General features: G+C 31.9%; 1 protein-coding gene across 2 annotated transcripts in view; it reads right to left on the reverse strand.

Moving 5' to 3' along the window:
• The window catches only part of LOC108769935 (uncharacterized), a 135,211-nt gene that overhangs the window by 22,255 nt on the left and 95,506 nt on the right, over positions 1-17,450 (reverse strand). For both annotated transcript variants that reach the window (XM_018521159.1, XM_018521158.1), the window contains exons 3-4: positions 6,812-6,922; positions 5,249-5,362 (exon numbers count right to left, since the gene is read on the reverse strand). In XM_018521159.1, coding sequence (XP_018376661.1) covers positions 5,249-5,318 — 70 coding nt within the window. In that variant the 5' untranslated portion in view covers positions 5,319-5,362; positions 6,812-6,922. The remainder of the gene's footprint in view (positions 1-5,248; positions 5,363-6,811; positions 6,923-17,450) is intronic.

Genomic DNA, 17,450 nt, shown 5'->3' on the forward strand with positions numbered 1-17,450 from the left:
AGCGCGGCATATTCATTTCTGATGTGTAGATGACACAGACGTGGGTAGAGAGAATGGAAAACCGCCACCCCAATCAATAGCCCGTGATGAACGGCTATATTGGAATAGCACTGATGGCGTATAGACGCTTGGTCGGACCCTGATGAATTATTCAATGTTAGCCAAGTGGACCTCGATGTATTTGCTCCTAAAACCGAATTCTGGAGCCCCCTATAACGAGTCATTCACTTGATCTCGTTCCTTGACCGAAACCGATACCAAATGCCACAACTCGCGACGCCCTATTGACCCTCAGTAAGTCAGCTCGCACGCATGACTTAACGCCATCATCGTTACTGCCCGATAGCATCGCGCGAGGCAAACAAGAACCCGCTTGCTTTACCGGATGTATCGCAAAAGTTTGCTTTGGAGAAGTTTACCATGGTATATTCAATATTGTAATAATGCATCAAATTATGTAATAACTTTCTCGCCTGTTTGCCTAGTAAATATTGCCGGTAGCGTTGATCGTTTAAACATTCGCTATTTAGAAGCAGGTAAAGCGAATTGCAATAAAGAGTTAATTATTTTATTAAAAATGGGAAAAACGTTTCAACTAGAATAATGAAAGTAATATCATTTAATTGTTGAATAAACAATAATTAGGTTCTTTTGGAATAATAATAATGCTGAATGCTTTGCATAGAATTCATTATAGATAATTACTTTCTGTTATCAAATAAAGTTAATAAATAAACTACAATTATATATGGATATACAATTAAACATATATCATTTTTATTTTAATATTTCTTCAAATTTAGATTTCGCGATGCTAGAAATATGAAAAAATGTATAGCTAACATTAGTTGCATTAATATGTTAATATGTACGAATAAATAAAAAATCATTATTGTTTCTTACTACATCATAACTGTTCTTAACTTGTATATCATTACGTTATTCTTTGTTAATTTGTGCATGCAATATTTCAAAATGTATATATACAAGATGCAGCAATAAATATTTATTTTAAATGAAAGATTTAATAAAGGAATAATCAACACACAAAAAGGATAATTGCATTACAATTATTCTTATTTAGAAGTCATTTTTACGAAATAAATTTAATAACAAATGATAGATCTAAAGATAGATCTAATTTCTAATAATGATGAATTAATTGATAAATATAAACAAAAGAAAGTACGACACTTAAATGACTAAAACTATTTTCGATTAGCTTTCGAGTATCGAATAGAGGATGATCGTTTTTATTTGGAAACATTTGCGCGATACCAATGAAGTGTCCCTTCCGATCAGCGAGTTTAATTAGATCGAGCAGTTCGTTACAGCTGATATCGAATTCTCCATGATACAGGAAAAGGAAAAATGTCGATAGTAATCGCAGCCGCGATTCGCGCATGTAATCCGTTTCGTCAATTATCACCAATAAATTGTATTTGGAACACGTTATCGGTGCTTTCATTATATAATCGCCTACGCGTATAAATATGGAAATATGCAATATGCCTCATATGAGAGAAAAATAGAAAGAAAGAGAGAAAGAGAATACAATGTACTAGAAATCATAACAATATATACTCGATTATAGGATGCGTGCCGCTTCAGAGGAGCGTATTATCTGTTTCTATTATACAATACGAGCTTTCATTCAATTTTGTGAATTATATGATCCGTTATTATTATCTTCAAAATATTACAAGATTAAATCTTTTATTGAATAATTTCAGTAATTTTTTCAAGTTCTTTAATCGTTAATCAACTTATGAACAATTAGATAATTAGCAAGTCAATTTAGTCAATTAAGTTTTGTAATATACCTTATATTCAATATTTTATTATATTTTTTATGGATATCATTAAATGATATTATATAACTGCTGTTCTGTAAATTTCAAATTGTATATTTTTCAAAAAATGCTTTAAATATCGTTATTAATTTAATCAAAGTAAATTTGATATCTTTTAAACTTGAACTTTTTATAATAAATATCCAAAAGAAGAATGATATTAATAAACAAAAATAATTAATGCATTCGATACGCTAGATGCGCTTCTAAATTTTAATGCGCTTCCCATTTAAATTTCTTCTACCTTCTAATATCATTAATGATGTTTCGCATTGCGGACTGCATTTATCCGAGTTTGTAACAAAACGCCTACATTTACGGTAACTTCGAGGATCATTATTAATTATACAAGAAAACAACTCTGCTGTTGGCATGACAGTTGCCGATCTAGAATTTCATATTAATTAATACAACAGACGGTGCGGGATGCCCTCATGCGCGTTATTATTAATTTCGATGCGCGTTGACTCATTCGTCGCAAACTGTTTCCGCATTATAACTTCGCTCGATGTTGGATTCACGAGAAAAGCACGCATTATTTTCTGATGTACTTAAACGTTATGGACTGCATTAATGATAATATGCTATGTATTAAAATAAATGTATAATCGCTACTGCATTTTTTTTTTAGAAAGTCGATAATATGAACGATCAGGTTAAAAATAATCCCGTAAGATTTTAAGTTAAAAAGTTAAATTGTTAATATTAAAGTTTAACTATTAATATAACGGTTTAATTACTGGAGAAAACGTATAATACATTTTAATTATATTTATTATTTGATTAGGTGTGTTCTTTATATGACCCAACATTATATGACATAAAATATTAATAGACATTAATAGCGTTTACTAGCGCAGTCAAAATTTAGTATAAACTGTTAGGTATTCTATTTAATATATATTTATAAATTAAAATTTAATATAAATTATTAGTCGTGCCTGAAAAAACTTTAAAAAGTAACAATCTTTCTTTATCTTACATACATTTTTCTTCTAATCGTCTATTCTGCTCCTTATATTGCTAATGTGTCAAGCTGGTCGTGTTATAAATTTTAAGGAGCTTAATTCCACGTAATTACCAAAGTTTCTAAGTTGCCTCGCGAACACGAGAATAATTGCGGAACGATAAAGGTAGGATAAGGAAAGAAGGAAGAAAGAACAGACGGAGAGGACCCTTCGAAACTTTTCAAGATCCAACCCTTTAAAACATGCCGACATTTTTTGATCGGTCGTTATTTATTTGTACACGATCCCGACAGTGATGGCTCACGAGAGAATTAGAAGAAGACCGCTACGAAATCGATGACATTTTGATTTATGATACAAAGATGGAAATCCCACGCTGGGAAACGGGACACGAGAGGGTCGCGTCCCATGAGACTCCCAGACGCTTTTATCCCGTAGCGGCGCCAATTTTTTCGATCTGCATCTCGATCATCATCGTATGTGTCACTCGCTTGTAAGAGAACACTCGCGAGAGTGCTTTCTCGTGAGATTTATGATGTCCCAATGCTGCGGAAAAATGGAGACCGAAAATGCGAGGAAAAGCGAATCGATCGTTTCGAGTGGTGTAGGTCTACATTCGCTGGTACTGCCTCTATGAAACACACTGCATGCTTTTATCAAACTGAATCCGTCTTTGTGCTTTAATCCTATATACAGCACCGAAATTAATTTAACAGTTAATTAAGAATTTAAAACCAATTATGAAGAAAGAAGATTTATTAATTAATACAGTTTAAACCTCATAATACTCTATATATAGCTGTTGTGATTTTTGTAATTTGACCGAGCGCTTAAAAATCTTTTAATGGCAGCTATTATCTGTTGCAATTTTAATTTTATTTTATTAAATTCGCCGCGAATCATAATTCTTATTACAGTTATTCTGTTACCGACAAGTGATCGAAGTTCCTTCGGCAAGGACTCTTAGTGATACAAGGGATTGACGCGCTATTTCAGGAAGCCATAGTGATTACGCTTCGATCGCCAATGAGAGCTTATCTCGACGGTGGCTTCTAAAGAAAACGCCTGTGTACACGTACATATACCGTTAGTAGCCGCCGCCAATAGCCTTTTCACCCCCTTGACCCATCCCTTGACTAAACTTACTCTAGGCTCGGTAAGTTATTACATCGTGAAAATAAGGGGAAAATTGGAAAGCCGGTTTAGCCGTGAAAACGGTGTCGATTACCGCCAGTGTCGGCGATATCGGTCTAGGAAAGGAAATGGCGTTTCGCGGTCCTCTCCCGCGCGATAGAATGCTTTTACGATACCGGTACAAAGAGTGAATACGTCGAGGGACGATTATGACAGAAAATTTCTCGATGATAATTTTTTAACGATGTTATCGGGCAAAACTGTAATTGAAGGGATGGGCGGAATAAAGGCCTCATTATGAAATCTTGATATTAATAAAAATTAAAATAACTTGCTACTTTTTTTATTATACACAAATGGGTTCAATATTAAATGAATTTATGTAATGTCTTTAAGAAGTTACATGTTACAATACTTCTTTATAATTAATCAATATATTACATAGATGAATATTACATAAAAAAGCTAATTGCCGAAAAAAGGGCCTAAGTAGAATTACGCCCATCCCCTCAATTATCAGGCAGAGACGAAAATAAGAAGAAATTAATTTATTGCGTTCGCAAGGACGGAAGCCACGAAGTGCAATCTGATGAGACGTAACGAGGAAGTAATTCGTTGTGTCCTAGTTGGCGGAAATTTGTAAGGTTGCCTTTTGGAGGTGAGTGATAGCCGTCATGATGCGGTGATAAAGTTTGAAGGATGGACATGAATAGATGTAGGGATTTGTGCTTATCGAGTTAGTACCGGAAAATTTCTGACATCACGATCTCGTTTCTTAAATGGCTTCTTGCTTGAATGCGGATATATGTGTGTATGTGTGTGTTTGCCTGTATGAAACTGTTATAATATTCCCTAACTCGACGTATAATCCTCAAATTTAATTGAAGTAACAAGAAAGTCATTTTATAATTTCATTTATTATTATTCAAATTAGTAATTGCGTTGATACGATGGCGTGAAGCAACCCTGACATATTTGACTAAATTTATTAATTTACTCATTACAGCCTTTATTTGAATTATTTGTTAAATTTATTGATGCAATAACTCGATAATATACTTTCTTTGTTTTGAATGCACAAGCGACGGCAAAGTTTTTAATTCGCCAAGTTTTATTCGCTCACATTTTACTTCATGTAATCACGACTATCAACAATGTACAATGGCGTCAAGCCGTGGCCATCTATTTTGAAGCTCGCAGAACCATAACGGAGCGTGTTTACGCGAACTAATAAATTTCGTGAGTTACCGAAACTCCCTTCGAACTTTATGATAAAGCGTCGACGTCACCTACCGGTGGGTGTACAAGGAGTTCTTGCTGCCTCTACGAGGTCTTCTCGACTTCCGGGCGGCGCCTCCAGCATTGTTGCGCTGCCGGAAAATTTCTTTACGCATAGCAGGCTTAACGCTGGAAGAAACCACAAGTAATGCATTACACATATAACTTTCAATTTCAAATCGAATAAATCTATTACGTAATTACATTGTAAGCAACAAATGAAATAAGCAGATATTTTACTTCTCGCTGTGTGATACAATATCTCAAACAGCAAGATGACGTCAAATGACGTCTCAATAACGTTTTAATGATGTCCTTAACGGTAATAAGACGTTACCTTACTACTTGAAATAATAATAAAAACTATAAAATGTATTTGTTTATATCGATATAACTTGTATTTTAACTTATCTAATTGCAACATAATTCTATATCAAGTTTAAATATGTAGTGTTGTTTATCTGTTTCTGTGAATTGGATAAAATTGTAAAATAAGGTCAAGTAGATTAAAGTAACTTTGAATCAGGGATGTTAATCACGAGAAGAGTTTGCAAGTAAATTTGCAAGAAAGAAATTCCTGATTAAATGACCTCGTCGATGTAACTGCGGTATAATTAGGGCACACTGCAGAGAGGTTGCTTAGCATTTTCAAGCAATGTACTCCGCTCGGCATTCGATAGCTCTTTCCTAGGAAATTGGAGACGCCACCATACATATTTATAGGCAAAGTCCTTTGGGAATTTGGGAAGCTATCAGAGAGAGAGAGTAGCTCTCTAACTTAGGATAAAAAGGATCAGAAGTGTGCCTTTCTTATGCTCACAGGAGCATTAATACCGTTCGATGTGCGCGATCAACTATAAAATTTCTTGTAATATTTAAGAAACGCATTTTTGTTTATCTAATCAATAATATATTCTTTAAATTTCTTGGAAATCTCACTTCAAGAGAGTGAAAATGTAACCATATTTTTTGGAGAAGAGTGAAAATATTTCATTTTTTAAAGAAAAGTGACAATTTTCATTCTTTTTAATACATACAAGATTTTATTTATCAAAGATCATTTATTTCCATTACTACAATTTTTCGCGTACAATGATCCCCGATCGAAAACGCAATTTTCCATTAGAAACAAAAATGCAGTGCACGTTATTCGAAACTAGGTCGAAACCAGAATTGAGAATGCATATTCCTAGCAATGTAGCAACACTGCGATTTATAAAGTAATACAATAGCATTGTTAAATTAAACAAAATAATCCGTTTTCACCAAAAATCGAAAACTTTCATTACGCTTACAACCATCTAATTTTACATTTATAATTTTATACTATTGTTTAAAATTTCATAAATAGTAATGCATAAAAAATGTTTGAGTGGCAAAAAAATATATGTAGTTATGAATCATTTCAAGAAAAAATAACTAAAGCTTTAAACACGGCACTATATAGTTTTGCATCCGTACATTACTGTGTTACGCGTAACATTAATATCAGACTGACTTGCAATTTTATGGATTCACGTATGATTTTTTAAATAAAATTATTTAATCCGTAAATGGGAACGTGATTTATTAACTCACCCCGCTTTACGTCCCGCCACGTGTTCGTGATTTCGCCGAATCTGCCCAGTCCGTTTGGTGTCCGTCCATATATTCCTCTCACATCGTTCAGAGGTTCGGTTTTTCTCGACCCTGCAACAATAACAATTGTCAATTTTCATTAACATGCGTCCATAATCATCTATTTTTTATAATATTTTTTATATTATTTATATAATATCTTAATTCAAACCTTTAAGGATTTATAATTAAATTCTAAAAAAAAAAAAGATATTTTCTCTCAAATATGAAACGCAGGATATAATTGAGCACTGTACGTGCGCGAACACGAAGAAAACATGGTTAAATTTAGAATTTGCAAAATTTACATATGAATTGATCCCAGCGATCAATTCTTTAAAGTCTTATTTTTTAAAAATACAACGTATATTATAGTTATTATTTTTAAATACAAAAATGAGGTCGAAACATAAGAATTAACGAATTTAAAATGACAGATCCGATATAACGAATCCAAGAAATAAAATATTATCAAATTGTACTAAAAATTTTTTTTATATATGATTTTAAAAAGAATAAAAGTCAAATATAAGCAAACTTAAAATATTGTGTATAAAATTAAAAAATAACAGTTTCATAATACATATATATTATTAATATTATAATTTTTTATCAATAAAATTGAATGTTTATTGGTAATAAGACATATATTGGTAAAAGATATGCAGATTAAAAAGTTAAAAGTTCTTCCATTTATAAGTATCAATCAAAGAAATCAATTGTCGCGTGACATCAGAAACATTTCGCGCGTGAAACTTTGTAAATGCATCGCAAAATAATGCATTTGCGGTAGCCAGCCATTTTTGGTCACGATGACTTTTTCCACAAACATAGTACATGGATACTTTCCAGTAAAAGAAACAGATGACACAGTATAACACAATAAATCATTACATTCTTGCTGTTTGCCAATGTTATTTGCCACAAAGGTGAAAATGATTCACTGTGTTTCTCTTTGTTATCTATGTCTCTTGCAGGAAAGCACCCAATATCTAGACCGAGTATTCGCAGTTATTTGTGGAGTAGGGGTTCGAAGAAACTTGAAAAAGAACTCGCTTTATGTTTTGTGTTCTCTTCCACTCGTATTCCTTCCGTTCTCTCTCATTCGCGTATTTCTTCTCACTCTTTTTACGTGTGAAAAAGAGAGAGAACGCAAAGAGCGCAAAATAAAGTGAGTCTTTTTCTGTGTGTGAGCACCCATCATTCCTCAACACATTTAATCCAGATATACTATATCCATGTTTTTTCCACATGTCGAAACTCCATTTTATTTCGCGAGATCTACGGAGATTACATTCGCTTCCGCATAGCAACTAAACGCGACGCAATTTGACGCGCTGCACATGCAACAAATGCATAATGCGGCTAGACCTGCATATGCATGAAGTCACGAAACGTATATGTACAGGTACTGCGATGTATGCGCGTCCAGGAACACAGGAGGGTAAACTCAAGCACCAGGTAAACAACCGCGCACCACAAAATGCCGGAATCGCTTTGGAACATTAGAACGTTGTAACTTAAGTTTTATTGCTCTGACGTAAGGGTAATAGTAATAAAATAAAAGATTCACCGCAACTACCAATTTCTCAGCGAAATACTTATTTCCCCTCATGCATTCCTTGTTGCGCTCGATAGTAAAATTCTCCAACAGAAATGTTAATACGGTATTATCATAAAATTTATTTGTTTTGCTAGAACTTTTGCACTTAAAACGAGATAAATGTATATTTGAATCATGGAAAAAAGGAAAGCGGAGATTTTGTATACGCAAAAAATGCGAGCAAAACACAGATACTTTTATTTACAAGAAAAAAAAGAAAATTATGATTTTATACAACTTTCCAACTTACGAATGAAGCTATTTTATCAATTATACTGAGTTTACAGTTAACTTCATTCACGATTCTCCCGGTCATTATAATAATCAACTACAGTCCTCGTAATTCAGTCCGACCACTATTACATTCTCGTAATTATTTCATCGCTCGTCAGGGTGTGTAGCAGGCGAGCGTGACTTTTACACTGAGCGTTCTCTGCTGCGGCGCCAATAAAATGCGGCCGACAGCCGAAAGTACTTTATGCGATTGTCAGGCGCGAGTTAACGCACTCGGGAATAACGCGTCGGTAGGCGAAATTGGTCGTAAATTCTACGTTTCAGGAATCTTTTTATCTCTTAATGTAGCTCCCCCACGTCGTTTCACGCGATATCTACTACCGTTACAAGATAAGGGATGCCGCATACTCCCTTCTTAATCTCCGCTTTTTCACCTTGTTTTTTTGGTGCGCCCACTCAACGGTCGATTTCTTTAAGCACATATTTTTCTCTCGACGCAAATACTTTTCTTACAATATAACCATTATTCGTCCGCAAGACGTTTGCAGTATATTATGTATTTGCAAATATTTCTGAGATTGTTACGTACTATAATTTAGAAAAACAGAAATATAGCTCTTTTGTTATTCAAAACGTAGAGTATAATTTACGTAAAAACCCTGCACCAATAGCTGACTATAACTGGATTATTGATCGGTCGAAAATATCGTATATTTGCGTAACATTGCGTCATAGTATCGGAAAAAAACTGTGCGAGAGAAATATATTTTTCCTAAATAATTATTGGTGCGCAATGTTGTGTGGAATATGTGTGTGCGCGTATGTGTGTGGATTTGCTACCTTTATTCTTTATACTAGACTTTTTCTTTCTATTATTAAATTGTTACAGCTATAAAAAAAATCGTACTTTGTTAACAAATAAATTGTAACATTGGATAGAATCAGTTAAAAGCTTCAAAAAATATGATAGCCAAGAGAAGACCGTTGATTAATTTTTTTACGCTTTTTATTTTTATAACGTGACAATAATTTTTTGAAGGGTCAATTAAATATTTCAGAAAATTAATAATATTAAAAAAAATGCTTATATTATTATTATATAATTATATTATTATATAAATATAATATAAAAAAGAAATGTACCAGTTGAGAAATATGCTAATCGTCAAAACACATTATTCATGTATGAACTTATTTCCATTCTAGAGAGCATTCTATTATTTAAATATAAATGACACCAAATTCTCTTCGAAAAATTGGTGTCATTTATATTTGAATGAAGGAATTTTCTCGAAAACAAGAAAGAAAGAAGCATTATTTTTTTATGACAATTTTTTAAATAAAATTGAATGTCATTTGTATGGTATATGGATGACGTACAGTCAATATGCTTGTGATCGATAAAAAATTTAAAAATAATTTTTATATAAGATTTAGGTAACTTTCTTTTAGGAACATTATATAACTCTGCTAAATCATTCCGTGACGTAATATGTTTATGATTTCCCATTGGCATTGAATATAAACGGATATGACAAGTAGACCGCAGGGACGTTCAAAGAGAATGTAGATATTAACATCTAAATCCCTATTACATTTCCAACTCCTGCAGAGGCAATTTCAGACGTCAATCATGACGAAGGAAATAGTAAAAAGAGAAAATATAAGAATTTTTAGAACAAGTTAAATAAGAAGTCTAAAGTAAGAATCGCAATAAAGAGTATAACCTTGACAAAATTATCCGAAGTAATTAATGTTTTTTAAAAACGTATTTAGGTTTTATTTTATATTATCGGTACATTTTGACGCAGGTGGTGGAGGATGTAAAGCACTATAAAGAAGCTAGTAAAGATGTTACGAAGTCACCGATAAGCGCGGAAATTGGCAAGAAGGAAATCGATTGGTATTGCGGAGAAAAGGGAAGAAAAATGCTGGTTGCATCACGGTAGAAACTACATTTCTCCGTCATGTTACTCTTTTCTCCTAAAAACGTTTTGTTTTGATGCATCACTTTTTATCCGATGGAATCGATGCATTTATTTGAACTTTGCGAGAGATACGTATACTCTTGAAAGACGCAGTACAAGAAAAAGGAGGAGCTTGTGACCCAGGTTACCAATGTGAATATAAAGCACCCGATGTAGTAAAACAGTCATAAGCCATTTCTTTCATACGTTTTTTCTTCGTCTAGATATACAAACTTCGTTAACGAGTTAAGAAAATCTAAAAACAAAGACTTTGCATGACGACCAGTATCGTCGGGGAATTTTGAAAACGCAGATATAAATTAAACAATGGTAAAGAAAAAAATAAGTGCAAGCCATAGAAAGAAAAATGCCTTTTGTCCTTGCGCAAAATGAATTTATTGGCCTTTGTTTAAATCTGCAAAAGAGAAGAAGTGCACGGATGAAAGATAAATAATTATACAGTATAATTAATTAGATATACACTTTGTATATTTTTAATAGCATAAATAGATAAAACATGCTGTTAATATAAAGAAAATGAAAGAAATTAATTAATTTCAATGCAAAGAAAAGAGAAAAGTAAAATACATCAAATGACGTATATAAGCTGTCAATTATAATATCAATTTATAATAATCGCTTTTAAATCATTTGAAGTTTTTATTTAAAATTCTGTCTTAGAGTTACCCGGTTTAAATAAGAATATTCTTACATTTTGTATTCCAGTATTGCTTCCTTCATTGATAATAATAATACATAAAGAATAATAACAAGTATTTATTTAATTATCATTTGTCACTTTTAAATTTTGCAATTTCAACGAATGAAAAGATATTCAAAGATGATATATTTTTCAGTAATATTTTCCACTGAGAGGTAATGAACCGTTTGACAGGTGTCATAGATCTTAAAGAGTTCCTAAAGTATCACTCAAAGATAATTTCACAAAAGCAGGACATCCTTGATGCTGCTGGCGTACACAGTGCATCTTGGAAAGTAATTAATCATAGACCCTTGAATTTGTCTATTGAGGGCAACTAACAGGATCCTTGAAAAATTAAAATATAATTCAGCCGCATTAAGGCAAAAACTGCAGTGTGAGGAAAGAACGATTTCTTGACAACACAGATTAGTTGAGGCAATAAAAAGCATAGAAGCTATTAAATACATAAAATTAAGTGAAACATAAGTTAAAAACAATTGTTAGTATAAGAGCCGATATTAGAAAAAGATGTGTATAAATACATTCATTACAATCATATTTAAGTATAATATTATAAAAACATGCCAAATTACAACATTAAAGTGAGGTGTGTGCCGTGTATAGTCAAGTAAGTGCAGTCAAGAAAAGCGGCAGTCTCAAAGTAACGCGTCTGTATTATATATGTATATTATAATTAGTTATATTCAATGTCGCCTTTTCCATGTGCTTTGTCCTCGAAGGACGTTGGCGATCAGTAACATAACTTTCACTTTGCCTATCACTGTTCTAAAGAGAGATGTGGTACTGAGCCCAAACTGTCGGAGACAAATCCCGTATAAAAATATACTATTAGTGTCACTAATGCAATAATTAATAAATTCGACAAGTAGTGTCACTAGTAGTGTAATAATGGTGGAGAAAATTTCATTAAAATTTCATTAATCTGAAGTTTTAGTGTGAAAATAAGTATTACTGATTAACGTCATATTTCAGAGGATACATGACAAAATAAAAATAAAAAAAAGTGTCCTTTATTATGAATTCGAGAATTAATTTTATGATGCTCCTGTGGGGTCACCCATCCGAATCTGTACCTCCACTTAGCGTGCTTGACTTCTGTGATCGTGCTTTGTAAAACTGCTCCTTTAAAAAATCAGGAACACTTATAATACTAATGGATGTATAGTTGTAACATATCTGGTCAAAGTTGTGAAAGAGACGGAACACGTATAGAAAAAATAATTAGTGTTAAATATAATTGTAATGTACAAATAATGATAATAATTTGTTTTTAATAATACTGTAAAATATTATTTCTACTAGCTGAAATAATACTAATTGCTCTAATGATACATGTATATGCAGTATTTTTTACTTTGATAAATTTTTTATATCAAATATTACAATTGCTGAAAATATTCTATGTTACGTCATATATCGTCATACACTACTACAGCAGTAGTAACACTACTGGCTCAGCAGTGACACTATTGCGTATCAGTAGTGATACTATTGAATATTAGTAGTAATACTACTATAGTAGCAGTGACACTAGTAGTATATTTTTATACGGGATTCTTCAGCCACGATGTTCTCCTCCGGCCGGGACCATATCTTCTGACAAGTTTACCTTGTATTATGAGATGCAACAAGTGATATTTTTGATTACGCATTACATGCCCGAAATATTCCAATTTCCTTCTCTTAATGGTGTCAAGGATCTCATCTGCTTTTCTCATTCTCCAAAGTATCTTTGCGTTATTTACTCTATCAGTTCAAGAAATTTTCAGTACTCTGCGATAAATCCACACTTCAAAAGCTTGTATTCTTTTACACATCGCTTCAAGGGTCCAAGCCTCTACACCATATAATAAAAAAAATACTGAAAACGTAACACCGCAAAATCCGAACTTGTAGACCTATGCTTAATCACGACTCGTAAATATTCTCATCTTTCGGAACGCATTCCGAGCATGTTATTTAAGTGGTAAATACCACTTAATCTTATTCTCATTCTCGTATCACATCCCTTTCATTAAAGGGTTCTTGTCTTTAATCCTTGTGTATCCTTCACCCAAATCACTGGTCGTAATTTAGGAAACTGAATGCTCTTTTGTCTGACATTTCGCCTGCGCTCCATCTGAACTAGTAGTCAATCTGTTGTATAAGCCAGGCAGTCATGTGACACGTGTAATGTTCCTATTTTCAAGAGGTATGCGTGGGAAATAGCAATTTGTTTAAATTAGTGTGTTAATAAATTATTGCGCGTTCTTTATATATAATTAGAAATTATTTTATCGTTTACACTATTATACTTTATCGTAGAAAGGTATATTTTATATAAAAAATAAAAATTATTACAATTTAAAGGAATTATAAATACAACACGATAATGGGAGTAAAATAAATTTACGTAGGACAATCTAACGTGAAGAATGTTATACTGTTCTACCAACAAGTAAGAGACGATATTAGATTTCGTGATAAATGTTGCTCGAAATTGTACGTTAAACGCAATTCAAATTCATTACACAGCCTTGCACTTAGCTGGAAACGCTGTAATTTGCATATTTCTCTCTGTAAGATTATTCGTCTCATCACTGAATACGTCGTACAGTTAGTTGAGTACAGGACAATGTCACAGAAATTTACATTTTATTACATTAGCAAGCATTATGTCATCCAAACGTTGTTTTAATTTTTCTCCCGACTTCTAGTAACAAATATCAATTAGTATTTATTTATTTAGCATTAAATGTTTAAAAAGTTGATTCCTTTGCATCGTATTTTTCAAGCAGAGATTTAATTCGACCAAGAGAAACACGATCTCATTGTTGAGACAGACCACAGCAGAATTACCATAGCCAAGCAAACTTGGTGAAAAGTTTCTAGTAGAAAGCAATAACCGACCGTTCTGTGAGAACGTTGCGACGCCTCCGTAAATGTATTCATTTGGAGAGAGACAATGTTCCCCTTTTTAAAAGTTCATTTAATTAACCACGAGGACAAAAGGAGATGAGAGAAACTAATAAGCTACGTTATTGAAATTTCTTAATTTTTATATAAGAAAATGAAAAAATTGTAAATATAATTATTTTTCTTTGCGAAATATATACAGCTGATAATACTTAGGATTTATTTAAAACAACTGCATAAATAACATCTGCCTAGCTGGCTCCCCCACTTAACCAAATCTTAATGAATAAATTATAATAATGCGCTATTTATGCGCCCTCAAAATCCATAAAAAAAAATTTTTGTGAGGGGCTGAGTTTTTTACAATTTGCAATTTTAAACAGCTTAGGAATAAATATGACTGTTTGCTCCAAGAGGGAAGTGCCTTAAGAGATGCAGCGCAAAAATTGAAACTAATATGTGAATATAAAAGCGTAAATCCTATTTATTTCCAAATCAGTTGTTATTAACACATAGAATTTAAGAGCGCATAAATAGCGCATTATTATATAATTTATTCATTAAGATTTGGTTAAGTGGGGGAGGAGGGGCAGCTATGCAGACGTGCGTAAATAACCGAAGACAAAGAACAACACGCTAAGAGTTTTATACGCTACCCACGTTTCATATTCTCTAGATTGTCTTTTTTTAAGCCGTCTCGGTAGATTTCTTCAGCGATGTTCGAAAGCCTTGAGGGCTTTTTCCTCGATGTAATTGGGCACCAACTAGAGATTGAATGTGCGTCGAAGGATAAAGTAGCTAATGGAATTGATACGTTCCAGACAACACAAAATTTAAAATCTTTAAAATGTTTTTGCAATTCATGTTTTTTCAATTTTTTGTTCCCCTTTTTAATTAATTAACCACGAGGACGTAAAAGGGGAAAGAAACTAATAAACTATGTTACTGAAATTTTTTGATATTTATATAAAAAAATGAAAAAATTTTTAATATAATTATTTTTCTTCGTAATATACAGTTGTTAATTTGTAGAATATATTTTTAAAAATAAATTTTAAAGAATAGATAAATCTATGTATGTCTTTGGCAACAATCAAAGATAATAATTTCTCAATAATCATTACAAAATACTGTAATATTTATTTTTTTTATTGTTAATATTTAATGTCATTTATATTTATAATCAATTTCATTTACCAGTCAACAGACAATGCGTAAATAATCAAAGACAAAAAGACACATAAGAGTTTTACACACTACTCACGTTTCATATTCTCTAGATTGTCTCTTTTTTAAACCATCTCGGTAGATCTCTTCGGTAATGTTCGAAAGCCTTGAAGGCTCCTTTCTCGATGTAACTGGGCACTGACTAGAGACTGAATGTGCGTCGAAGGATAAAGTAGCTAATGGAATTGATACATTTCAGACAACAAATAGTCTTGAAAATGTTTCTTGGACGATTTTCACAAAAATGTCTTTAAGACATATTTTATAGACATCTTTAAAACGTTTCGTGTCTCAATTTTGGACTTTGTGTTATTTGGAATCTTACAGATCAGTCACCGCGACTACACTGCTCGATACATAATTTCATCCGCACTGATTCAATATAATTTTTATTTACTGCTGACTATAGAATTGATAGTAGCTGACTAACTTAGCCGTATTACATACCCATACAAATTTAGCGAAAGACATTGACAATAACTTTGGTGAATTTATAAGAATGAGGAATACGTAAGTCTTCATATTTACAATTGTTAAGCTTATTATAGATAATTAAATTAGCAAAAAAAGTGTCGTATTTTATAATTTCAGCTATCCTTCCCTTCTCATTGACTGGAGGGGGAGATGACCGGAGTAAAATTATATTAAAGTACAAAATTTTTTTATTAGTTTAATTAACTGTACAGGACAAAAATTCCATACCCACGAGTGAAACAAGTCGTCATGCTCATACATAATAGAACTAGAATGTTTTTATCATATCATAATAATACCTTCGCGAACATCAATTTATTCTAGTAACTGCATGGTCAAGAATTTTGATTATTGGCCAGTATTTGATCAGTTAAAGCGACACTTGTTTAGATAGTAACTGAATAGAAATCTAGTTAATTTTTAGGCAGTTATTAACCAGCTTCTGGCCAGTTTCTAATGGTCATAAATAAAATTAGTTGTAAAACAAAAGCTATAATAAAACCGTATTTGTTCAGTTTTTGGCCAGTAACCGGTTTTTTCCAGATATTTTTCTATTTGAGTTGTAGATAAAATTATTGATCTAGAAATTTGCAATATTCATGCTTTTTAAGTTATAAATATCAATGTACAACTTTTAAAATACAACTTAGTTTTGTAACATCTTGTAAAATTTAAAGGCTCTCACTTAACACCAACATATATACGTCTCGTAGAAATGTCGAGGATATTGGATGCATCCGTTCTAAAACGGGACTTGTCCCGTTATAGATTCAATAAACTTCAATCTAAATCTTACTATATCTGCTATCTAAATCTTATTATATCCCACGATAAAATCACAGTTTTTCAAAATTTTTTCCTAATGAAAAGATAATAATGCTCTAAAAAAAATTGCGCATTATGATAATATGATAAGTTATTTTACAAATGTAATATTATATTATAGGTACTATTTTACACATCCGATTTTTTTATAGTATTTGATATAACATATTTAGACAATACAATAATTGTATATAATTTTATTAAAAACTACAAATTATTAGTGCAGGTTTCTAAATTAAATCTTTTGTACGGATAATTCGATTTTACTGACAAATCTACAAAAATTAGAATTAGTTTTTAATAGCACTCCGAAAAAGAAACAGGGACGTTTCTTTGCTTTTTATGTTATGCGCATTTTTATTTATCATTATTTCTTTGCGGAAATATTCGTAAATTAACTTCCATAACCCTTATAACTTATTTTCTAGGTTTATGTATTATGTCTCAATTACGTAAAAATTATTATTCTTCGATAGCACTTTAATTATATTTTATTTTATTTCAGCCGTATTTATATTTTCATATAACCTTCTACGTTATTTTTTCAATTATTATGATAATTGTAGAATTAATCATTACTTACATCATTTGTTAAATACAATTTTTTAACTTTCAACAATGTGTATCTTGCACATAAGTTTCAAATATTTA

Source organism: Trachymyrmex cornetzi, unplaced genomic scaffold (genome assembly GCF_001594075.2).
Source record: "Trachymyrmex cornetzi isolate Tcor2-1 unplaced genomic scaffold, Tcor1.1 scaffold97, whole genome shotgun sequence".
NCBI classification, from domain to species: Eukaryota; Metazoa; Arthropoda; class Insecta; order Hymenoptera; family Formicidae; genus Trachymyrmex; species Trachymyrmex cornetzi.